At 40.8% G+C, this 25,604-nt stretch overlaps 1 protein-coding gene across 1 annotated transcript in view; it reads left to right on the top strand.

Annotated features, from left to right (window-relative positions):
* LOC117727284 (exostosin-1) overlaps positions 1–25,371 on the top strand; it is a 196,954-nt gene extending 171,583 nt beyond the window's left edge. The window contains exons 6-12 of the mRNA XM_034527500.1: positions 2,680–2,812; positions 7,162–7,280; positions 8,342–8,437; positions 15,847–15,936; positions 20,873–21,033; positions 21,999–22,170; positions 25,186–25,371. Coding sequence (XP_034383391.1) covers positions 2,680–2,812; positions 7,162–7,280; positions 8,342–8,437; positions 15,847–15,936; positions 20,873–21,033; positions 21,999–22,170; positions 25,186–25,371 — 957 coding nt within the window. The remainder of the gene's footprint in view (positions 1–2,679; positions 2,813–7,161; positions 7,281–8,341; positions 8,438–15,846; positions 15,937–20,872; positions 21,034–21,998; positions 22,171–25,185) is intronic.
* Positions 25,372–25,604: the final 233 nt, after the last annotated feature.

The following is a 25,604-nucleotide window of genomic DNA, read 5'->3' as shown; positions in this document are numbered from 1 at the left end:
AAATGAGGCGTTGTTGATAACTGTGGTGGCCCACATACTGCAAGCCTGACTGTGTGTGTGTGTGTGTGTGTGTGTGTGTGTGTGTGTGTGTGTGCGTGCGTGCGTGTGTGTTAAAAGCTGGCTTAAGTGCCAATTCTCCACAGATCAGTAGACAGCTCTGGAGCTGGAGAGAAAAACCTGGTTGCCCAAAATGTGTTCATCTATTCTTTGTTTCCAGTATCGTAGAGATGTTACAGTTGTATGACATATTGTATTTAAGTTAAAGTAGTCCTGTTTTTTAAAAGGTGGATATCAGTTATTTAGGAAGAATCATTCAAATCTAAAAAGTGTTGCTTTAAATCTTCATAATAAATCCACAGTTTATGGTGACTTCATTTAATCAAATCCTTAAAATTACACAAATAGTTTTACAATTAAAGATAAGAAATACCGATCCTTTAAAAAAAAAAAAGAGGATGTGCTCAATTAAAAAACGTAATGTATTTCAGAATGGTTTTGTGTCATTCTGTGACAACATGCGAAAAGTCGAGAACGTGGTTTCTCACACTCATGCATACACTTATCTCATACCAACGCGATAATGCTTCTGTGAATTAAAAACACTTCTGTAGCACCAAGTAATTGAAGCCATCGCACATCTAGAGAGACAAAAGAGTAAGTGGTTCTTAGAAGGAAAAGAGTTTGTAACTCAGCATGCTGAACGTGACCACCCCTCAGCCTCAGACAAATATAGTATGTGTGTTGATCTCACTTCCTATTTGGGTTTTGGTCACTTTTTCATTCCATGATGTAAGAAATCTCGATTGTCATGTTTGTGGAGGTTTAATTCAATTCAATTCAATTCAATTTATTTTGTATAACCCAAAATCACAAATTACACATTTGTGATTTTGGGCTTCAGAATCTGGACACAGGACCTCACATCAGATCAGGAAAAACTCCCCAAAAAAAACTTTCACAGGGAAAAAGGGAATAAAGCTTCAGGAGAGCAACAGAGGAGGATCCGTCTCCCGGATGGACATACGCAATAGATGTGTACAGATGAACAGAGTTACAACACATTCAATGAATATGACATAAATGTATGAATGGTATTGCTGAAGTACATATTTCAAACACAGTGTGCTTTAGTTGAGTATGTCCCCTGTTCAACTACTTCTACTCCACATGCACTCCCCAATAAATACTTTATTAATCCCCAGAAGGATATTCTCATATCACAGCCGCATTACACAAACTAACCACACTGGACCAAGAAAAGTGCAACAAAAAACAATCTCGAAACACGAATACATACACAAGAGTAAAAAGTAAAATAGCATGCCCTTTAAAAATATGCTTTCATGCAGTTTGCAAATTGTCTTAAGGTGTGCAAAGTGGATGGAAGTTATAAATTAAAACAATGTCCAATTCAGACAGTTATTTGAGGGTTACACATAAAACATATAATGAGCTTATAAACTATGATATATTGGGATAAATGAAACTATCTAACAATATATATAAAGTCAGCTCTACCTTGACACTACGAGAGTACAATGCAACTTGCACATGAAAAAAAACAATAATAATAATTCAGTGATATAATGAATAAGAGTTTTTCACTCAAAGAGGCCATTTCACGTTTGATACTTTGATACTATTTTGATAACCAATAACTAATCTAAATACAAACAATGTGTATACTTTCACCAGTGGACCAATAAGCTATGTATATCATTTTTAACTAATAGTGATACCACAAGTATAATTAAGTGAAATAAAGTGCATCCTTTTAGATGCGTGTGTATCCAGAGGCCCGGCAGCAGGTTGAAGTTGTGTCGTTGGTCCTCCTCTAAGGCCCCCTGAAGGCTCACAACACTGAACACCTGACCTTTGGGAACAAGCCAGATGGATAATATTAGCTAAATAACTGATGGACTTCTCATGTTGGGATCAAGTTGATGAAAAAGCCCAAGTGGCTCAGGTCTGTTCCCCAAGCACTGCAGCTGCAGCTAAAACAGCTGGCCACTTTTATATCCAAATATGATCACATATCTGGAGTTAAAGGGATACGTGGAAAGAGTCCGTTATGAAGAGTGCGGGTTTGAATCCGAGCCGCGGCCTTTTGCAACATGTTGTCCCTTCCCTCTTACCCTTTCCAGTCCGTCTGTCCTGTCCATCAAGTACAATATAATGGAGCAATATGGATGGAGAGGGAAGAGCTGTGTGTTTGGATGCAGGTGGGCACAAAACTAAGTTTCAATTGCCAAAACAATGTCGCTGAGTTCTAATTAATTCAAGGGAAACTTTGCACATTTTCAAACGTCTCTGTGCCACTGAAGTGCGGCCAGAATGCAGACACAAAATACATGGTTTTTTTTCAATATGATATTATATGATATTATATGTATATGTATGAATATTCTGTGACTGGCACCCTGAAGTCAACTCTGTTTAACTTGGCAAGCCGTGTGCATGAAAGGAAGAGACTGATAGGGCGAAAAGGAAATTATTCAAGTAATCACATCTTCACGTCTTTCTTTTCCTCTTTGTCACACCTTCTTATCTTCACTTCTCTTCACTCAGCTCATATTTACACTCCCCTCTTTGTCACTGCACCCACTCCTTTCTGTGTCTTTTGTTCTTGTTTCTTTAATTTTCTTTGATGCTTAACTTCCTCCTGTCCCGTCCCTCCAGATCATCCAGGACCGCGTGGACTCCCATGTGTCCAGAAACGGGTTGTTGTGGAATTCTCTACCTGGTGGTCTCTATGCACTCCCCCAGTACTCAACTGACCCTGTGCAGTTCCCTTTTTACTATGCCATCCTGGGTAAGAGTTGATCTTGTCAGTTAGATGTTTAATATGCATAAATGCTGTTGGCATTGGTTTTTTATCTCTTACAGCTTTTGTCCGAACAGGACCTCATTGAGCCGATTACGGTACTTTAAAACCCTTTGGCGCCTGGTTGTCAAGATTGGCCCCAAATTCCTTAAATCATAACTCTTAATCTTAATACACAGACGTGAAAGAAATATTTTTAGATTCAATGCGACTTACAGTTCCGAAAATATCATTGTATCTGAATACGAATAAGTGTTTTTAATTCTGCACGGAAATCATTAAAAAAAACTCCTGATAACTCTTTATAACTCCAGAACTTGTCTAAAAAAACGTCACATAAAAAAAGAGTATGAAAGTAATTGTGCACATGGTTGTGTAATTGGTCTGTACATCCATGGGTACATTGCAAACAGGAACTGTTAATAGCTAATTCGGCATACATTTAATGCTGCCAATTTTCCAAACTGTAAACAAATATAGGCTAAAACAACTGAGTTTAGCTAACCAAATCTGGGGCAACATTACTCCCTTATTGCATATATTCCAAAACATAGAGCATGATAGACGGCAGGTGTTTGGTTGGGGTTGCAGTTGCTCAGTGTTCCTCCTTAGTTTTTTTGTAAATGTAGCTCAAATTCTTCCAAGAAAGTTGTTGCTTCTGCCACTAACAGCTTGCCTGGAAGTCATTGGATGTGGGCTGCACCCACAGGACTTATCTCAGGACTTTACTCATCTGTAAATAAAATAAGCAAAGCGTGCGAACATATATGTAAATATGTACAGTATGTGTGCCATAAGACTGCTGTTGAAGCAGAGTTCAGAAACTTAAAGCTGCCGCAGGCAAAGAATGAGGTGAAAGTGGACTGGTGGGTGTGTGTGCGTACGTGTGTGTGTGTGTGTGTGTATGTGTGTGAGTATACGTGGGTGTGTATAGATATGCATGCAGACTGGAGAGACTGAGGCTAACCGAGATCGATGTTTGCCTTTCTCTGAGGACTTGTGGACACAAGGGTGAGGAGGAAGAGTGAAGGGAGGGATGGAAGGAAAGATGGGCTAGTTTGGTTTATCCCGCTGCAGTAAATCACTATTTTAGCGGCTGCCATCTCGGGTGCTGCTGCTCGGGGAATAACTTGTCGTCGATGCCGTTTGGACGACGGTCTCCCTCTGCTGCCTTCCCATAACTGTTGATGGCAAACCACTAGCAAGTTCTGCCTGTTAGTTTGAAAAAGTTTGACTCACTGCTCAGACGTAGTGGTCTGTAAGAATTACCTGATTGGATGGCTCAAGTTATAGCTTCACTTCAGTTTGTGAAAAGTTGTGCTGTGAAGCAACTTCGGGTTATAAAAAACAAACAAACAAATTGTTTTGACAGTATCCAGTAAGAACTTGTGACTGCAGAATACCAGGTCTCCAGATTTTATGTAATTAAATATATATATATATATATATATATATATATATATATATATGAGGAGAACAATGAGGAAATATAAGAGGAATCCTCAAACTCACCTCCCCTATAGTCTTTCAGAGTTTGAGCAAGATATCATAGAACGTTGCCAAGTTTCCCATTAGTGTTTAAAGCTGGTCAGTAATTTTAGGGCAATTCAAGATGATAAACTTTAAAATGTATTCCTTTTAATTTCAAATCATTTTAAATGACCACCCAAATGCACCATTAGTACGTGAAGTAAGTGCAAGGTGGGCCTTAAAAGTTCTCAGCCCAGGGATTAAAACTTCTGAAGGATCTGGCCCCTGGTTCAGACTGTCTCTCTCCATGGTGCTGAAACATTCAGAGCAACTCAACTGTGTTTGTGTTTCTGTGAGAGTCTGTAGAAGTGAGTGTTGATTATGTTTGTGTGCATATGTGTGTGTGTGTGTGTGTGTGTGTGTTTAGGTGTGTGTGTGTGTGTGTGTGTTTAGATGTGTCTGTGTGTGTGTGTGTGTGTGTGTGTGTGTGTGTGTGTGTGTGTGTGTGTGTGTGTGTGTGTGTGTGTGAGAGTTAAAGTGCTCTCTTCTTCTCCTTCTCCAAACATTTTCCTCCCGGCTACACGAGCCACAGAAATGGGGCTGCATACATATTGAGGACTCCAGCGTACTGACATTGGCAGTAATTTTTTACCAAGAGTTGGAAGGAATCCTTTGATGTTTTTATTTGGAATATTGGGTTTCTCTGCGTTTGCCCTCGTGGAGAATGCCTCTTCAACACTCGGCCACTATGTGCTACTTGTTTTAAGGGTCAGCAGGCTGGCATCCGGTACAGTGAAGAAAGTGAAGGGTAATAAGAAACAGACTCTCTGCAGGCAGACTCTAAAATACACAAAGCTGTCAACTCAACAGACCCCTGCTTTTACTGAAAAAACACACTTACGTATCAACCACTTACAATGCAGTCCATATTTATTTTTTCCAGGCAGTTTAAGACTCATTCACACCTGGATGGACACTCTAACTGCTCTCACATGACAGCCAGGTGGACTAATGACCCACAGGTGACCTCAATCACTCTCAAGGTGTGAACGACTGGGTCCTACCCTTCCCATAGAGCAGTTTATATATAAACTATATTGCTCTAATTAGTAGAACAATTTGAAATTCAATCAAAACCAAGGTGGCACAGGTCTTTCCGAGAAAACGCGAATGAAACGGAAGGACCGAGCCTATTTCTGTGACCCCCACAAGGTCAGACCTTGTGCTTCCATAAATACCACTAGGCCCACCTGAGACGGCTGGTCAGGGGACCCGGTGTCAGAAAGATGGATAGAGCAACACTAAAGAGCACTCCGGCTCCACATGTCCATGCGGATGTCTATTCCCCTATTCCCACACCCACCCGATACTTGGCATGCCATGTGCCTGCAATGCTCGCCTTCTTCAGTTGTCGTGAATATTGCTTGTGTCTGCGTATGTGTTCTCATACTGTGTCTGCCCCAGGTTACCTATTGTACATTCTGAGCTTCCCACACAGCAGCATCTTTCACTTACCGAACGTTCAAATTAAATCTGTAATGTGAAAAGGATTGTTTGTGTTCGAGTCAGAAGGAAAATTATTATTGGACTGACATTCCTTCGATAGACACAACACAACTCCAAATGAATGCTAATGTTTCTTTGGATGTGTAAATAGGAAACTGTTTATTTTTGGCATATTTGAAGGCAATAACGTGCCAATGGTGTGTTTCCAGCTTGTTCTAGATTACGTGCAGAAAGCTGAAAATATTACCAACAAATATGATGATTGAGAGAAGTGGTCTTCGCCAGGTGTATGGTTCCTCCATAAGTCGCATCGCTTGCTGTTGCAGAGAGGAATTTTCTTATATTTTGTTGGAGGATCTGCATGCATTTTTTGACACGCTAAAAGTAATCTCAAAATTTGCCATGCACATTAAAACCTGAGTATCATGGAGAAAAGGCAAATGAATAGTTTGATTAAAGCCTCAGGATAGCCCTAATAAACTAAATAGTTTAATGATCATATTAATGATCACCATCAGCCCTAATCGGCATGCAACAAAGATAGCTGCGCTGCTCTGTGTGGGATCTTTTCTTTCATCTAAATTCAATGATTGTCTGCTAATCATATTGTTCTCACACCGGGTATGAACATAAGAGAATGCAAGTCTTTGTGGGACCTTAATCTGGTAAAAATCTAATTATTAGAGTGCAGATACATAACATGGCTTTTTATGCTCTTCTATTTAAAGATACAGCGATACACTAATGGTTGTATTTATTACAGAACAGAAAATGTAATCAGGAAATGAAATGCAATCCAGAAAACCAATGCTTTATATTATTGATATGTTTCTTTTGCACAGACTTTCCTTAACTCAGTTGATCCATTGTGCCGTATACTGGGCGTCATTTATGGTGGACAGTAATTTAAAGTTTGGTTCCGCTTCGTTATTTCTCTTTTTGACCTGTTTGGTTCATTTGTTTGCTACGATAAAATACAAAAGAAAAGGTAACTAAGAAGAGCAGTTTTAATGTGAGGTTGTATGAAATACAATTGCTCCTAATAGAAACAAATCAGCACGATTCGCAATTCACTAAAGGAGACAATCAAATCAAACTCTTGGATTAGACGTGTTTACTCATGCTCACTGGTGGGAAGCAGGGGGGGTATATATCTGTCTGAATGATTGATGACGGGTGCAGCTGAGAGCAACCGGTGTCCAGTTAACCATTATGGAGCTTTATGGAGAGCTACGTCTGCACAAATCTGTGTTAAAAACCTAAATAGAGTTTACCCATGACAACTGTTTCTGTGTGTGTGTGTGTGTGTGTGTGTGTGTGTGTGTGTGTGTGTGTGTGTGTGTGTGTGTGTGTGTGTCCAGGTAAGAGCCCGGCGCAGCAGTTCACAGCTGTGATCCATACAGTTACTCCTCTACAGTTCCAGATCTCCCCCGTGGTGAAGCTCATCATCGCTATAGCCAAGTCCAAGTTCTGTGCACAGGTGGGAAGAATGTCTACATCCCAATGGGATCTGGTGCTGGTTCAACAAAGGGAAATAATGACAAATAATAGTAAATATGATTAGTCAAACACAAAGCAAAAGTAAAAACCATACAAAGAGGTGTCAATTGTGCCTGTTCAGTTGGACCCCTTGTTCCCCCCTCTTCCTCTCCTTGGCTCGCCTTCTCCTGCGATCGTTGCATTATTTTTGTGTTTTTCTTGCATCTTCAGGTAGTAAAATTTGACAAGTGGGGTTCGGCCATTCCTCAAATACAACAGGGTGTTACGCCCTCTGTGGAAAATAAATCAAGCAAAAAGTCGTAATACTTGAATACTCCTGTGAGGGATGTTGATGACCTGACGATTAATCAATAAGCACAATATTGCTATTGGATGCTGGAATGAAATGCCAAGCAAAGGGGGAGGGGGGATTATGATAAAGTATGCAGACACAATAACTATATAAACTGCTCAAAGGAAAAATAGTAACTGCATAGTATATCAGGAAAGTCAAAATGCATACTCCTATCCAATCACATCATATGTTCTTCTCAAAGTGACATTTTACTAACATTATTCTCATAATATGACTTTTTCCCCCTTATAGTAATAGTACTACTTTATTTTATACTTTTTCCTCATACAATTTAAATAATATTATAATATTGTCAAAATAATATGAACATTTTCTTGTAATTTTCTGAGGTTTAGGACAAAATTAGGACTTATTCATAAATGAATGTTTTTTTTCTTTTTCTTTACAGTTGCCATTCTGCTAACATTGAATTATTTTATAAAAATACCTTTCGACATGATACAATATGAACATGACTAAAACCTACAATACTTTTACATCCCATGTTGAAATTATCACATAAGAGAGGCCCCACAATAAGTGTTAAAGAAAACAAGGTATATACTGTGTATACATTTGAAGATGAAAAATGCCTCCTCAGACATATTCTTTATATTTTACTTTGTGGAAGAAATCAACTGTTTCAAACACCTCTATCCAGAAATGTATGTAAAATGATGTTGACGCTGACTCTATTTCCCATACAGATTGTGGTTTTATGGAACTGCGACAAGCCTTTACCTCCTAGGAACAAGTGGCCCTCCACCAGCGTGCCTCTCACTGTCATTGAAGGACAGACCAAGGTAACAGCTGCTGGTGTTTTGCATCCATTACATCTTAAAATATACTTTGTTCCATAACAGTGAGGATATGTATTTCCCCTTTCTAAAATTGATTTTCTCAAATGCACTTTGAGTTTGTTGGTAATGACCCTTTAGCTTCTAGCTGCTTTCTAAATCCCACAAACCTCAACTTTAAGACACTAGGAAGGAAGGATGAAGACATGTTTGGGTTCAAAGGGAAAAATACCAGTTGGATTTGAGGGATTATACCATCTGCATGCTTCTTTGTCTTTGTGCACTTGTGTGTTGATATGCTAAAAGTCATAGGTCCTAAAACAAAGACGCCTCTCTGACCTCATTAATGCTTCCACGCATAATCTTACTTTTCAGCTGCAGCTAAGAAAGAAGTTGACCGGTAAACATTAATTTATTGTCAAATATGTTTTGCATACATTCAATTTGACCTCTTTATTATAACCCATCCTAAGCATTTAGCATGCAGTGGGCTGCTGTGAAGCGGCCCGGGAGCAACGTGGGGTTCAGTGTCTTGCTCAAGGACACATGGGGCCAGGAGGAGCCGGGGATTAAACCTCCAACGTTGCAATTGAAGAATGACCCGCTCTAACCACTGAGCCACAGCCGGCACCGATTAGAGTGCCCCTCTACCTTAACTGGCAAAGCGCTTTAAGGTGTGCTTCTCATTCATAAACCTCTGGTTGCGGAGCTGCCATGCAAGGCCCTGGCCCGCCCATCTCTAGCAAATTGGGGTTCAGAGTCTCGCTCAAGGATAATTTGACGTACAGACAGCCGGAGCCGGGGATCGAACCCCCAACCTTGAGATTAAAAGACAAGCTGCACATTATGTGAACGAAACAGAGTAAAACATCTGTACTATTCAGTCATTCCAACAAATGGCGTAACTTAAAGACGAGCACCTCTATCCCAAATCAGGGTCGGATTGCAAAGCAGCATCAAGCTGCCCTAACGTTACAACAATGTCCTCAGCGCATTATTAACTGGGATATCATTATTATATTTCTAGGACAGGAGTGGCTCGGGGTGTGACAGCATACAGTAGACCTGATCACTGTCAGCCTTTAGCTTTGAGGTTTTAATGGTCAAAATGTCTCCTGAGGATTCACCCAGACTCACGAAGAGGTAAAATACACAATATCTCTAGTTTGAGGAAAATGTGCAACATCTTGAATTATAGCACCTCATCAGCACAGGGATTGACATTTTAAATGTAGCTCAAATGATCCTGTGATGTGCATTTGGAGTTTCGGGGAGGCATTCCGCGTCATTTCATGATAGATGATTCAAGAAATTAAGCGAAGCACCGCTGAGAACGCCAGATGTTCAGACCCTTTCGTGTTGTTATTATATTAAAACCCACAGCAAAAGAAAAGTGTTCCCTGATTATGGCTCATTAAGAATGAAATTAATTACTCAGTGTTAACTTTTCAAGCCTGAAATCACTGAAAAGGGCTTTTATTTGCTCTGTTACTGCTGAGTGCCTCAGACTATATTTGGCTTTTATTAACTTGTAAGTAAACGGTTTATTATGTTTGATCGCCTGCTGCAGATAAAACATTGTGTTCTAAGTACAATATTTCACTCTAAAATGTAATGCAGTATAAGTAGCATACATTTGAAATACCAGTATTAAGGTTTAGTGCAGGTACATCAAAATGAGCCTGAGTCATATTTGAACTTTATTTCTTATATTTGACTTGAATAAACGTATTTAGTTACATTGCACCACTTTTCCTTCCTCTTCCTTCTGATGGAATATAATACAAATCATGTCAACTTCTCAATGTTAACAGCTATGGAGAGACACTTGTGCTGCAATGGGAGCACCATGTATTGTACAGTTAATTGAATTGTAATGCAATAGACCAATAGACTCTTGATAATGTCAGATTGAAGTGACTGGAGATTTGATCCTGCTATTGCAGTGTGACTTTGTAATATCCTGTCCTCTTATACTCGCCCTTATGAACTCACATCTGTTCCACGATGCTTAAAATGATCTCGTGTTTTTCAATTTACTCATTTGCGCAGCTATTCAAAACAATCAAGCGTCTTCCTAAAAACACACCCAGTCACATTCTCACTCGTTCACTCACTGAACATGCCAAGCCTCTCTCTCTCTCTCTCTCTCTCTCTCTCCCCCTGATCGTGATGCTTTCCGGTCTAATTGCTTCCGTTTGTTTTCATGTAAATGTTTTCCCCCTTGAAATACAAGAACAATGTTTTCACTGGTGACGATAAAAATGTGTCTCAAAGGCAATGATATGCATGTGTGCTGTGAGTGTGTGCCGGTACCCAGCAGCGACAATGGTCCTATAATTAGTCATGTGTTGTATTGTCGTGCAGCCCGGGCAGACGCTCTTCAGCATGTTTCATACTGGCTGTGTTTGTTCCCACTATTATAACCACACACTCACGGAAAGTTTGCAAATTGCCCCGACAGAGCGCAGCAGCAGAGTAATTTGCCGTTGGTCATGATTGTATCTGCTCTATAATACCGAGTGGATACATCCCATCAGCAAGCTTTTTGCTTCCTCATTCTCACTCTTTCCTTTTCTTCCGTTTTTTGCACCTTTTAAACTTGCTGGGAACTTTGAATACAGTGTGTGGATCTTTAGTTTCATTCTGGCCTTGGTTTGATTTCTTTGATCCAGCAGCTGTTGATTTTTTAACATGCATACACGGTTCATTTTTATTGCAACTTTTCCGATTTAGGCATTAGTGATGGATGCCCGTGTCAGGTGAAAGGCAATTTCAACAGAGATTTCAGAAACATATATCCATTTGATTGATAAATGAACCCTTTCCAATGTCTTCGTACTCTGTGAAAGATCATCTATCCACAAGATAAATTATGACTCCGTCACATGCTTCTGTCCTGACTCTTTCCTGTGTGCTGTCATTATACGTACACAACATATAATTGTAGTTTACACTGGGTTTCCGGTTCGGCTGAAGTTCCATTAATTATTCAGAATTGTAGAAGTTAAAATGATTTAGCAATCGTTTAAGCACACATGGCATATAGCTGATCAGATGAATCAGGTCGCTTATAGCTTGACCTTGCTGTAAGTAAGGTCCTGCTGGCTAAGCATTTATGACCCACACGTCAATATTATCAAAGGACTCCTTACTTCCACTGTTAATATGTCGACTATATCTCACCTTCATCTATCACCTTGCAATAATGCATGTGTTGCCACCACAACCTGCATTTAATATTGATAAGGTAATCTTGAACATTGATCCTGACTCCTAAGGTATGCATTTAAATTATACAAAAGGAGCATAAAAGTGAAGAGTTCAAAGGTCAAGTGGGTCCTAAGGTTGAAACGTGATTGAACAGAGATTTAGAATTGATGGTCTTGTGTTGACCTAAAAAATAATGTTGTGTATTATTTATTAAACTGTAATTACCGCCATTTATCCTCCTCATTGGGAAAATGTATATTTTATCAACGAAAATTAAACATATTTCTGGTTGCACAGACGTGTAGGATTAGTATGTGTTTGTTTTTCTTTGTTTGTTTTTCTAATACATGAAATATGTTTTTTTAACTTTTTTGTCACAACATGTTATGTTACGTTTTTGCAAGCAGTTGCCTATTTTCACATCAGATAAACATTAGCTTTCATTTGGAGTTGAGTTTGTGTCTATTTGTTGCCATGTTGCTCCATTTTATTCTCCACTAACTCCTGAGAGAATTATCTGTCTCTTTAGCTGCTAAAAGCTCCACTTTCTGCACCAGCTATCTGCTAACCTTTTCTCTCTGCCAGTGTGTGTTCCTCCGGTAGGGAGGTTGCTTGTTTGTGGGGTTATTGAACCTGCTGCTACTAGAAATGAGGTTCAGTCAAGTCACGGCTTTAAAACCAAGACAGTGAACTGAAAGATGCTCAAACCGTCCATCCACTTTCAGTTGAGTGAGTTTATCACCACTTTCAAATCCTTTCATGTTAAATAATGTAATTTAATCTATTATCAATCAGAAAATATAGGTTTAACTCCATGTCAGTTTTAACATATTGTAGATTGCACTGAATACAAATCAAGATTAGCCTAAACTAAGGTCAAATGAGATAAAACTTTTAATTTGTTTGTGTTATTAAATATTTCAATCAAAATGTATTTGTTTCTGATCTGTTATAAGTATATTATTACTGATCATGTATATGACTTATGAAGGCTGAAATAATAAATAGCATTTTTGGACCCACCATTTCTTACACTAACAATGAGATGCTCGTCAAAATGTTCATCACAAGAGAAGAGCTGTCGATAGTTTAGGCAGCAGCTCGATGAACATGATGTGAGCCTTGACTTTTAGCTGTGATTTACAGACATCTGGATACATCTGCGGCATAAAGAGAGACCAGATGTCCAAAAGTACGGCCCTTGAAGTAGCAGGAGTCATGGCAAATATAAAGAGGGGAAATGGGTGAAAGGAGAGCGACAAAGACGACAGAGATACGGTTCAGACCATTGAACTGCCAGTGATCTCACTGGGATCTAATCTCTGTCCAGAGGCCGAAAAGCATTGACACCTGCAAGAGGGAAGTGTGTGTGTGTGTGTGTGTGTGTGGGGGGGGTCTGTCTAGATGCGATGTGAATTCATTTTGACAAACCACAATAAACGAGACCAAGATTCTACAGCCAAGCACACGCATGCCTCTGTGGCCGTGCTTAGGCGCAGCGCTGCTTTGAGCTAACTGCTAATGTTGTTCATCTAACTATTGAGCCAACAAATCTCTGTCTGTGTGTACATTTGTGGATGTGTCCTTCACATATTCCGGAAACCGTCAATCCGATCCACGCTACTTACATTCAGTATTAATAAACGTTGAATAAACGAGTGAACGGCCCTGTGAGAAGTAGCAGGGGCGGGGCTTCAGGGCTCTGTAGACTAAGTCGGGGGTCAAGTAATCGGTACACGACTATCACAATACTAACATGTGGATGTTAAGCAGGTATAATGTTTACCATTTCAGTGGAGCTGGCTGCCCAATGATTACAGGGTAAATAAATAAAGTGTTTTTTCTAGTCTTCCGACCACTTGAAGTACTTTAACACTACATGTCATCAGTCACCCATTTATACACTGATGGCAGGGGCTACCATGCGGGCCACCTGTCCATCAGGGACAACTAACATTCCCACACCGTAGGCACAGGAACAAATTGCGGTTAAGTGTCTTGCCTATGGACTAGTGGAGCCGGGGATCGAACCGCTGATCCTCTGATTGAAGGACGACCTGCTCACCACTGAGCCACAGTCACCTCCAACTCCATATGTTGAAGTGTCCTTGGGGACGATGCTGAACTACATTTTGCTCCTGTTGGTCAGGCCAGTGCCTTACACGGTAGTTTGCGCCCATCGATGTGTGATTGTGTGCGTATGAAAGGCAAACAATCTTAGTTCATCGTTTTGAGTATGCTTACCTAACCTTGTTGAAAATGGTCAGGGCATCACCAAAGTTATTGCAATTCATCCTAAGGGGAACCATGAATGTCTACCAAATTCTGTTAAGATATTTCACTTTGGCCTGGGGCTGGTGCTCGCGAAAAGGTCAAGAGATCGCCCAAAGATTTTAGGATTCATCCTGCCCAATAATATCTATGCCAAGTTTCATGGCAATCCATCCAACTGTAGAGATATATCCATCTGAATTTAGGTGGTAGATTGACTGCTGACAAAACAAACTCAACTTGACTGAGTTGACTTCTACTTTGTTCTGGAGCTTTCAACCACATCACATTGTCCTCATCAGCTGACTAAGATTTAGATTGTTTTGTCAACTTTTCTCTTATCAAAGTCCAGAATGATTTGTCAACTCAATGATGTCATAAACAGGTTGGTGAAATATATTTGTGAAGGGGCATAACAACTAGTTAAACACTTAATGCAAGAGAAAAACACTGAAAGGGGCTCACATCAGTCAACACAAGGCACTGAACAAGTGGCCCTCTGAAATAAACCACTTACAAGGTGCTGAAGGATGCTGGGAAATGCAGTGAGGTCAGAATGTAAACTGACCCTTGACAATGTGTGTGCATTGAGCATGGGATCGTGCATATGCTTCATATTACTCATGGAAATCATACATTTCTTGAATTTACTGCCTTTCGACCTTTAATCCAGGATTAATACAGTTAATAATCAGGCAAGTGTCTAATTTACTTCAGCCAATATCACTGTGATGGCAGTTTTCATAAGAAAGCTGAGAGACTGTTACAATATTTTGAACCTCATTCTGACAGAACTAATTACCTGCCTGCTGATGATAGGGCATCCATCCAAACAAAATACATTTTCTGCCAAGAGTACTCCCTTCAAGCAGTGAATTAATGCATATGTGTATGTGGCACTCACACAATTCAGGAGATGTGCATTGAAATGCATTTGATGTTACATTGAACTTCTTGATACATTTGCAGTCAGCATTCATCGGCTCATTTAGCTGAGATGGAAGTAGACATTAAGCTTGCGGATATGTGTGGCTTTGCTTTACAAAATAAGCCTTTTAATATTACCCCTGGGGCGTATGCATTCGATATACTTTAATTCAGACAGTGAATCTGTGTTAAATGCCACTACTGTTACTGTAATTAACACAAGAAGTACATTTCAATTAGATAAAACCGTAGTTGAACAAAATAAAAGCCCAGAAAAAAATTGACAATTACACCCAGTAAGTTTTCCTCCAACTTAATGCAGAGGTAATGATAATTGTTGATGAATGGTTGATGGACCAGATGTTTTAAAAGAACCATATTTTCTTTGAATGAAATCACAGACGGGCTCAATTGTTTTGGGCTCCACCCCTTAAATAAGGGCTCCACCCACTAAATAAGTACATGTTAGTCAGATGCTGCTGCAGTGTGTAACCTGGTGGTTGTTTCTTGAAATCAAGATCTGTGTTCTTCTCAACAGTTCAATAATTCACACTTTAATTACAGGTCAATAACATAATCAGCTGCAGCAGCCCTCTTTAGGCCAATAGGTCAAGGTCTACTAAACTTTCTGTTCGGCAGTGAATTGATAAGGACTCGCACGAAACCTATTGAGTCAGTGTATAGATTGATATACAAACAAATACATGTTCTCATTGGCTGCTTATTTGACCTTGATTTGTCATACCTTGATACCAATTATATACCTCTTAAAATGCTTAAAAAACATATTTCCTGATTTTAATTAGTTTTATTTCGTTAAAATGTCACTCCTCTATAGCTATTATATAAAAATAATATTAACCAAAACATCATGTACTGGCTACAGGTCAGTTACCACTGATGCTTATTGCCACATCACATCACTGAAAAATGTATTTATGTTGCTTTTGATGGGATATTTATATCAATACATTGTTTTCAGTTTTCTCTTTCTGTCCCTCCAGACGATGATCAGTCGTTTTGTCCCCCACGACGTCATCCTCACTGATGCCATTCTCAGTCTGGATGAAGACTCGGTTCTCTCAACAAATGAGGTGAGTCGCAGATGACTTGTCAACCACTTGGCACTACAAACTGGTAAACTGAGACACTGACACTTAATCAAGAAAATTAGATGAGTTGGCGACATTCCCAAGACACAAGACCACCAGCTGTTACGTGACGCTGTTACGTGACGCTGTTACTTTGCAGTTACATTGCGCAGTTATGTTGCGCTGTTACTTCAATGAATTCCTACTTTAATTCAGGACAGGAATGGCGGACTCCACCACCAACAATGGAAAACCCGATATGAATATATTTAATAGTTATTTCGGGAAAAATAAATGTAAAACAAATACAAAGTTTCATATGTTTTGCACCTAAAAAGCAACAAAAAAAAGATCAGTAACAGCTCATCTGTGATGCTCAGTGAGTGCTTCTACTTTGAGAGTCATTACAAGTAACAGCCTCGTTCCTCTCCAGCTTTTCAGCGAGTAAAAGGTGCGATCCATAATGGATTGTGAAGCCCAATGAGCCCAAGAGATCCATTATATCTTTAAACTCTGAGATGTTTTATTGATGGGAGCGAGTCAATGTTCACCTTTTCCACGCTGGTGGGATCACAATTATACTTTATTGCACTACAATTTGTGGCACAGCAATATGAGCAAGTTTGCTCATATTGCTAAACTAAACTTTTATGGGCGCACAGCATGTTTTATGAAATGAGGAAGAAGAAGATGTCAGAGAGAGAGAGAGAGATCATGATCATGCAGGGGAAGAAGAGGGAATCTTTGCTGTGCTTACTAACCCGTTCCTCTAATTGCCCTTTTAACATGGTGAGGGGATTTATTGAAAGGAGATGAAATATGTCAAGTGAGTGAAAATGTGCAAGAGAGAACATTACGCTTTTAATAGGACTTTTCATATTATAATACCTCAGCGGAAGAATGGCTGTGCCAATTTCATAATTACATTGTTTCAGCTCATTAAATGTATGATTATTCCATGAAGAGAGATTAGAGAGGGGAATACGACTGAAAATACCTGAAAAAGCTTTTGTCTCATATTGGGCGGCCAAGCGTGCTGCTGAGTTATGCCCTTTGGAAGACTTTTTCAATATGGTGGATGTGGAAATAGTTCCTCAATAGCAATGACTGCATCTTTATCCTCTTTTCATTCAGGGGCCTGTCTAGGATATTATGGGCAGGTTGCAGCAGTGGCGGAAGAAGTATTCACATCGCTATGAACTATACGTAAATAACAACAAATTGTATTTTAAGTATCAAAAGTAGACATGTAGACATTTTACTGCACTCATTGTGCAGTAAAATGTTTCCATTTTTCAGCTGATGCAAGACGCTTTATAAAGAGTTGAATTAATGTGATTTAATGCATTAACATCATTTTTGACATGTAAGACAAGACCAAGGTTATGTATGGGTGTGTTGGACTGATCCATTGTCTGTATGGATATAGAACTGGATCATGAACTGCAGCGTGTACTAGTCTAAATACCAAATAGAAGGCAGTGAAGAAGGGTTCACTTAAGATGAGACGAGCCACCTGCAATTAACTTGAGAAATGAAAGACTTCTGAATGAGAAAGTCCAGTTTGTAAAGTATTCATAGTATATGTGCAGTAAAAGAAACCATTAAGAATAGAATATAACGTATTAGAATAATATCAACACACTGGGAAATATATACAGTATGTGCATACAAATTCAAAGTAGAACATTTTTTGTGAAAATTAGCGCTCAAACACTGTGTGACATTGAAGTCACACGTACACGTGCTAACTGTAAGTTACACTTATTCAATTTTCTTTTGAGAGCTTGGGGAATTTTAACTATTAACCAGATTCAGTTAGAAATCGTCTCCACACTTTCACAAACGTTCATTGTTTCTTCCACAGGTTTGCAGAGGGTGATATACATCACACATCTTGTTATCTGAGGCCACGCTTGTTATGTGTATTTTAAGCCGAGTTAGCGAAAAAGGCTCTTTTATTTATTGTTAAGACAAACCTCAAACCTCCAACACAAAGAACTAAGGTTAGCGAGTGTTACCCTTACCTTACCCTCCTGTTGAGCCGAGGAGAACTTCGATGTACATGCATTATCATGTGTGACTCGCCTTTAGTGCACGTTAGTTCATGTCAGCTTTTTCCCAGTGGTTAGCTCACGGCCACCATCTGCACTGCTATGCTATGGCGTCAGGAAAACCCTTCTAGTTTAGTCAGCACTGTTAGTGCTGTGAACACCGTTAGCTGCAAGCTGCTGGCTCAGACACCACCATGTTTAGAGCCATTGAGAGGCTATAGATATGTTCTGAATATCGAATTTAGCACCTTTAAGACAAACATCCAACACTTAATCCTTAACCTCACCCTGTGCATGGCACACACTGAACTTTCCGTGTTGGTATTTCCAACTGTCACTGTCAGGAGCCATAAGCAATCGATTAAAAATAAACTAGAATTCAGGGCAGATAATGGAAAGTTTGACAGTATTCTGTATAAATGTTAGCGAACACTACAGGCCAGATGTAACCACACAGCGATGTACGTGGTGAGAACGGCTATAGCTCAAAAGATGTTCTGAACTACAAACCTGCAGTAGCCGCTTGTGGCCTCAGTGTGGTCCTTACGCCCCAGCTGGTTGTCCTGGATCACGCTGGGACTGTTGGTAAAGCTTCATCAAAGCCACAGCACTCTAAACCTGCTTTAAAACACATTTTCTTCCCTTTTATCACCCTGAAATCAGAAGGTAGTCGACAGTGAGAGCGCCGCAGTGGCATCGCTTCACACGGAGCAAAAAATGAAAACGAAAACAAATTGAAAAACACAACGTCTCAAAAGACATTGGAAAAAGACCACATACTGAGGGACGATACAGGCCTCTAAAATGTGATGTAGCTTATTTTCATCTGATAACATTGGACATGTTAAACCCAAATGTCGGAAGAGATTTGTCACAGATCTATTGCTGGATTGACCCTCTGCTCCTCGGATCAATTTTGGCCTTGTAGAAACCATTAGTATGTATCACACACACACACACACACGCACACGCACACACACACGCGCACACACACACACCCACACACTTGCAGACCTCCCTTGAATTCCTCAGCCATATCAAGTCTCTGTTTTAAACCGTAATTAAAACAGACAGATTAGAAATGCAAAAAATCTGGTTTACGTCGCTCTCTCTCTCTCTCTCTCTCTCTCTCTCTCTCTCTCTCTCTCTCTCTCGTAAGCTCACACACACACACACACACGCACACACACGCCGTTTCACATTATAAAGAACCTTTTAATCTCTGAAGGCAAAATTATATTTGCATGATATCATTAATCCTTTCTGCACAGCTATTGAGACATCTGACGCATCTCGCCCACAAGCACACGCTCATACAGACACACTGACACACACACACAAACACACACACAACACACACACTTTGTGTGCACACATCATCAGGGCCTACACCGAGAATGGCAGCTCCAACCTTTCTCTCGGCTTAGCGCTTGCGCTTTACAGTAATTGCTCACGCAATTCATGACAGAAGCCGCGAGGTTTCGCTAAAGAACATCCACTTTCGGTGCTTCCCTCCCCGACGCTGTCTCTCTACCTCTACTATTCTCGTAATTAATTTTCTCACCCGGCCCAAGGCGGTGTGTGAGTGTGTGTGTGTGTGTCTGTGTGTGTCTGTGTGTCTGTGTGTCGGTGTATTTCATTATGTGCTGATCCCCTTATTCTCCGCTGTGCCTGCCTGAAAGTCTCAGTGGAGTTTTTTAATCCAAAAAGGCTCATTCTCAGGTAACTCCAGCTTCTTCAAGGACAGCAGGTACTCCAGACAAGTGATACGGAGCAGGAAAGACCAATGGCTGGGTGGAGAATATGCAGCTCCAGAAGCCGTTAACACCCTCTCAGCACACAAGTGTGTTAGAGAATCATACCCGGGCATTTGAACTGCTCATTGCTTCTACTGAAAGTGTGTTCAGACTCTAAAGAAGGGAATTGGAACGGGCGTTGTGTTCCCATTGAGTCAATGAAAATGCCTGAGAAGAAGCAAACAGACATGGGATTTGATCTCGGTGAGGAATTTACAGTGCCTTGCAAAAGTATTGCCCCTCCCCACCCCTCCATCCCTTGGTTTTCCTCATTTGTTAACTTGGAATTAAATGGATTGTTATTTGGATTTTATGTTATGGACCTCATCAAATTAGAACACATTTGTGTCATAATCGTTAGTGGGTTCCCAGATTGCATTTCGGGCCAATAAAGTCCGCCTGACTGGCTCTCTACAGAGACGGTTTTCCGGCATGCAACCCACTCAAACGTACTACAAACGGAAACCAGAACTCTTCCGATTCCAAAATATCGTGCCGTTAATAAGTCTGTTTACAACTTAACTGACTCAAAAATACACTCAAGGAATATAACCTGATCAAGCTCAAAGAAATGAGTAGAAATTAGAGGTCCGGCATGTTCCTGGTCAAATGGAGAATCCAAATTCTAACATGAAACTATTTCAAGTGAATCTCTTGTAATGTTCCGACTAAAATTCCATGTGATTTGATGGTTAACATTTCAGGTGGAAGAGGACCGTTCACGATGCTGCGACGCTATTCGTCAGGTTGTGACGAAGCATTGAGGCGGTTAACATCCTTGCAAAATAAATTCCAGTTGATAGCTTTCCTGAATAAGTTGTTTACATCTGTTTATCGCCTCTACAAGCTGCTTAAATTGGGATGGAATCACTATTTATTTTGAATAAGCTCTCAACATTACTTTGCATTCTTCCCCTTCTCCAAACCGTTCCTCTTTCTCCTACCACATCTCCTCCTCCTCCTCGTTTTCCCCCATCTTTTTTACGCGTTGTCTTACTTTTCTCAGACTGTTTCATGCTCTTCATTTCCCACTGGCCTCGTCTTCTTTTCTTACCGCTGGCGTCTTTCTTTACTTTTATGCTCCCGCAGGTGGATTTTGCCTTTATTGTATGGCAAAGCTTTCCGGAGCGTATCGTTGGTTATCCAGCAAGGAGCCACTACTGGGACAGTTCCAGGTCCCGCTGGGGCTACACCTCCAAATGGACCAATGAATACTCCATGGTCCTTACGGGGGCCGCTTTCTACCACAGGTACAAAACCCACATGATCTGCTCATCAGTCAAGCTTTGCAATTGCTGTTCATTTTTTTTGTCATTCAAAGGATTCACAATGAACATGAGTTATAATTTAAGTATAGAAAAGACACTTTTATGAACGTGTTTGTTTTATTATGTTGTACTGTTCTATATTAGCTTATTTATTGTTTACTATACACTGACTAAACTAATGGCTATCACTGATGATCGTTTCCAGGCATAACACAGCATAATGATGAAAGATTATATAGTTTAATGATCTGAATTAATTAATAGTGAGCCCAGCCAGCATTAATTTGCCTTGTGGTGCACTTGTTCTGTATCACGTGTCAAGTTGATCTATTTCAACAGATATACTTTTTCCTTCTCCACAAAATACAAACCACATTAAAAGTCATCTTTCAACGGTCACATTTTATTTATTTTAATAGAGAGGACAAATGGGATAGTATGATATTTCTCCACCTCTCTTCTATGTCTTAAAATGATTGTCAAAAGCTGGGGCTGAAAGGGAAAAAAAGTTAAACCAAAGTATTAAGTAGAGCGGTAAATTAAATGTAGAAGAGCAACTCTTTAGTCCTTTTGTTTTTTAAAACCTCAAATGCTAATGCAATTCATAGAATGAATAGGACAGTGAAAAGGAAAGAGGGAAATGTGTGTGTGTGTGTGTGTGTGTGTGTGTGTGTGTGTGTGTGTGTGTGTGTCTGTGTGTGTGTGTGTGTGTGTGTGTGTCTGTATGTATGTGTGTGTGTGTGAGAGAGAGAGAGAGAGAGAGAGAGGGGACAGCAGACCCCGACAGGGAGGTAACAGAGTTGACAGTGATCTAGTGCTCCCATGCTGCTGCGAGTGCAACACAGAAACCATACAGAATAGAACAGAATAGAAAGAGGTGCAGCTTTAATAAAAAGGCATAAATACACAGTTAACCTCATCTGTCTTATTTCCTTTATGTGCCTCAGATACTACCACTACCTGTTCACCCACTACGTCCCGGCCAGCCTGCTGACCATGGTGGACCGCATGGCAAATTGTGAAGACATCCTGATGAACTTCCTGGTTTCAGCTGTTACCAAGCAGCCGCCAATCAAAGTCACACAGAAGAAGCAGTACAAGGAAACCATGATGAGCCAGGTAGAGCTTTATTGTTAGCTGTACACACACACACACACCGCTGGCACGTGCTCGTCCATGAAGTTAAAGCAACACTTCGGTATTTTTCATCCTTCAGCCTATTTTCACATGTTTTTGTGTTTAAGTGACAAATGGGGACAACAGTTATTAAAAGTATTGAGGGACAGTGCTGTAACCGGCAAAGGCAAAACAAGCTGCAAGGGAGATTGCACAGCTTCAGTGTATCCACGAAAAGCTTTTTGCTTTTGCTTCTGCCACCGACAGGTTCAGATTGTTAAGTGTCTGACAACATTATAGCAGGTGACCCTACAGAGAAATTAAAGGCTCCCCTTTATCTTATTCCCAATCCGGTCTGTTTTTTAAGTCTCGTTGTGAAATCTGAACGTGGAATAGCAAAAGGTCCCACTCATCACAGCATGCTTCTTCTGTGGGATTCATGGGGGCACAGCAAAAATGAGATGAAAAGGTTCAGGTTTAAGATCACAGCCACAATGCGTTTTCATATTTTTTTAAGAATTAAAATGAGTTTCCACAGCATATTTTGGTCAGTCATCAGTTATGAGCTAACCAGAGAAATGTTTAATAAAAAATAAAAAAAATCAGGAAGAACAAGACCTCAGATCCTTTTGTGAGGGGAGTTTTGTCACGTTGTGAGGCCAGATGATCCCAATCTTGGATCCTGCACCTTTAAAAACATTCTAAAAGAAATGATGTCATACCCCCAACAGAGCAATCCAGTAGTCCAACAGTATAGTATATCCTTTGGGGAAGTATTCCTGAGTGTTAAAAGAATAAGAAAATAATCAATAACAAATCAAAATCAGTTATGACGCTCCATCTACAACACAATAAAGCAAAATAAATAAAAAAGAGTATTTCATTGGTGATTACATTCAATGAATCTGTGCTGACACAAGAGTGTTTGCAATGTGTCGAGGCAATGACACAATAGCAATACCAAGTTTTCCATATTTGGAGCATGGATGTTCACCTCCATGTTTGCTTGCTGTCAGTCTTCTTCATCCCTGTCCTTTGTGCGTGTACGTTTCTCTGCACATAATCAGCGGAATATAGTGAGACGATTAACAGGAATATGTATCTTATAATATACACCTTGCTCATGCTACTACAGCACAAGAAACCAACAAAATGTCATTAACAGTCCTCCACAGCGCAACCTCTGGTCAAAATGTGCACCTCCTTGTGTTGAATGAATAGTGGTGAAGCTTCAGGCTATGTACAGCCCTGACCTTCTCTTTGGGAGATCCATATATGTCCATGCTATGTGTGTGTGTGTGTGTGTGTGTGTGTGTGTGTGTGTGTGTGTGTGTGTGTGTGTGTGTGTGTGTGTTTGTGTGTGCGCGCGCGTGTGTGTGTGTGTGTGTGTGCGCGTGTGTGTGTTCTTCCTGTGGCCAGCACTATGTCAGCTTTTGATTGATGGCCTGACCACAGGCAGGACGATGACTCGGCAGTATGGACCCAGTGATTAATGTCTTAATTGTGAAGGCAGCACAGCAAACCTAAATGTACTTCCTCCTGCCCTCGCTCTCGCTTTCTTTCTTCATTTTTTTTCTATTCCAAAAGAAGAGATGCTTTCAAGTGCCAAACCGTTTCTTTAACTTGATTTTGGTATTATTCCACCTGACCCCCGGTAAACCCGGCTGCCACGCTCCTGCCGCACACGGGATGAATCTGCTCCAAATCCACGCCCCCGTGCCACAGCTTATCAAAAGGGGTCCGCTGCCCTCCACTGCCCCCTCTCCAGCTCATCTCCCAGCAGCCACTTGGGGGCCCACCCCTTCCTTCTCTGCTGTCCATCTCAGATAACCAGCCGAGGACACAGAGACAATAGCATGATTTTTTCATGAAGCTATTCCGAGAGCTTCGAATGCTGTGAGCGCCGAGGGGATCACCGCGCAACAACCGCACAGTTCCAATGAGTGTAGTGAATAACCTCATATCTCAGGGACTTAGCTCCAAAGAGGGAGGTGACATGAAAGAGCTGCGGTCCACGTTGACAATAAGATGCAACCCACGGCGAGAGCCTCTAAAACAAGTACACAATGTGTGATCAGCTGCCCCCTTTTAGACTCCGTAAATCTCCCAGCTTACGTGCACCTCTGCTTCACAGGCAGAGTGAGATATACAACCTGCTCGTTGCAGCACAAAAAGTTGCAAAGCCGGCTGAATTCCCTCACAATATGTGGAAGACGCTCTATTGTATGTCTTTCGCCCGTTTGACTTTACCTATGCTGCTGTTTGCTAAAGTGTCAGCAAAGACTGTGAGGATTCCCACGCAGCCAAACAGCTGGCCAGGTCCACCAGCTCTGTCATTGATGACCCTGGATCCTCCAGAGGAGGAGGTGGTGAAAACAAATAGCGGGACATACAGTATGTGTTACGGTGAGCTACACCTCCTGCCACGTCATGACAAGCTGTCCGCAGCATTGGAGGCGCTCCTACGTGACCCTGACCCATCGCAATAACGCTGTCTTTGCTCATGTGTGCGGGCGGATAAGTCAGCACGCCGCTACTCCGTAGGCTATGGATTCATGAGCAATATGGCATCCTATGTTTCTATGGGATAAGGACGCTCCAAATAGCTTTTTCAAGTGTGATTTGCTACAATTTAATATATATTTATGGAAGACAAAACAGAGCATTTTTTTTAGTCCCGGCTGTGTTAGTCATCAGCTTTCAAGGTCCAGCGGTTCACCAACTAACCCTGTGTGTAATCACTGCATCGCCAAGCTTCTCAAACCAAATCTATTTCATAAAGAGGCGCAGAGTGTCTCTGCTAAGCCACTCTCTGGTGTGACCAAGACTTTATCAGGTGTTTGTGTAGTACTCATATTCAATGTTCCTTTTTCCTGTGCTGCACTGTGAATAAAAGTAAAACAGAAGGGGTTATTGTCATCATTCTCTTATGAATAGCATTACATTACCAGCTGCGACAAAGCTGTGGTGACTGATAGACTTATCCTCCCACTCTCATCTGTGTTTCTCTAAACCAAGGGCTCCAAGTCATCTCGGTGGGCCGACCCAGACCACTTCGCCCAGCGACAGACCTGCATGAACGCCTTCAGTCGCTGGCTGGGTTTCATGCCCCTGGTGCACTCCCAGATGAGGCTGGACCCCGTGTTGTTCAGGGACCAAGTTTCCATCCTGAGGAAGAAATACAGGGACATTGAGAGGCTGTGATTGCGCAAGGATACACACCAAATCATTGTGTGTGTTCGAGAGGCCGTGACCAGAATGCACACACTGAATGTGAACATTTGTGAGGCTATAAAGGAAAACTCACACATGGACACTGGACATAAAAAAATGATAAAACACTGAGGTACACATAAGGCGTTTAACTGCATATTTCTATAGGGAAAAAAACTGAGAATATGTATGCAGGGTTGATAACAGAGAGAGTGACTGTGCAA

Source organism: Cyclopterus lumpus, chromosome 24 (assembly GCF_009769545.1).
Source record: "Cyclopterus lumpus isolate fCycLum1 chromosome 24, fCycLum1.pri, whole genome shotgun sequence".
NCBI lineage: Eukaryota > Metazoa > Chordata > Actinopteri > Perciformes > Cyclopteridae > Cyclopterus > Cyclopterus lumpus.
This window is presented reverse-complemented; position numbering and strand designations above follow the sequence as displayed.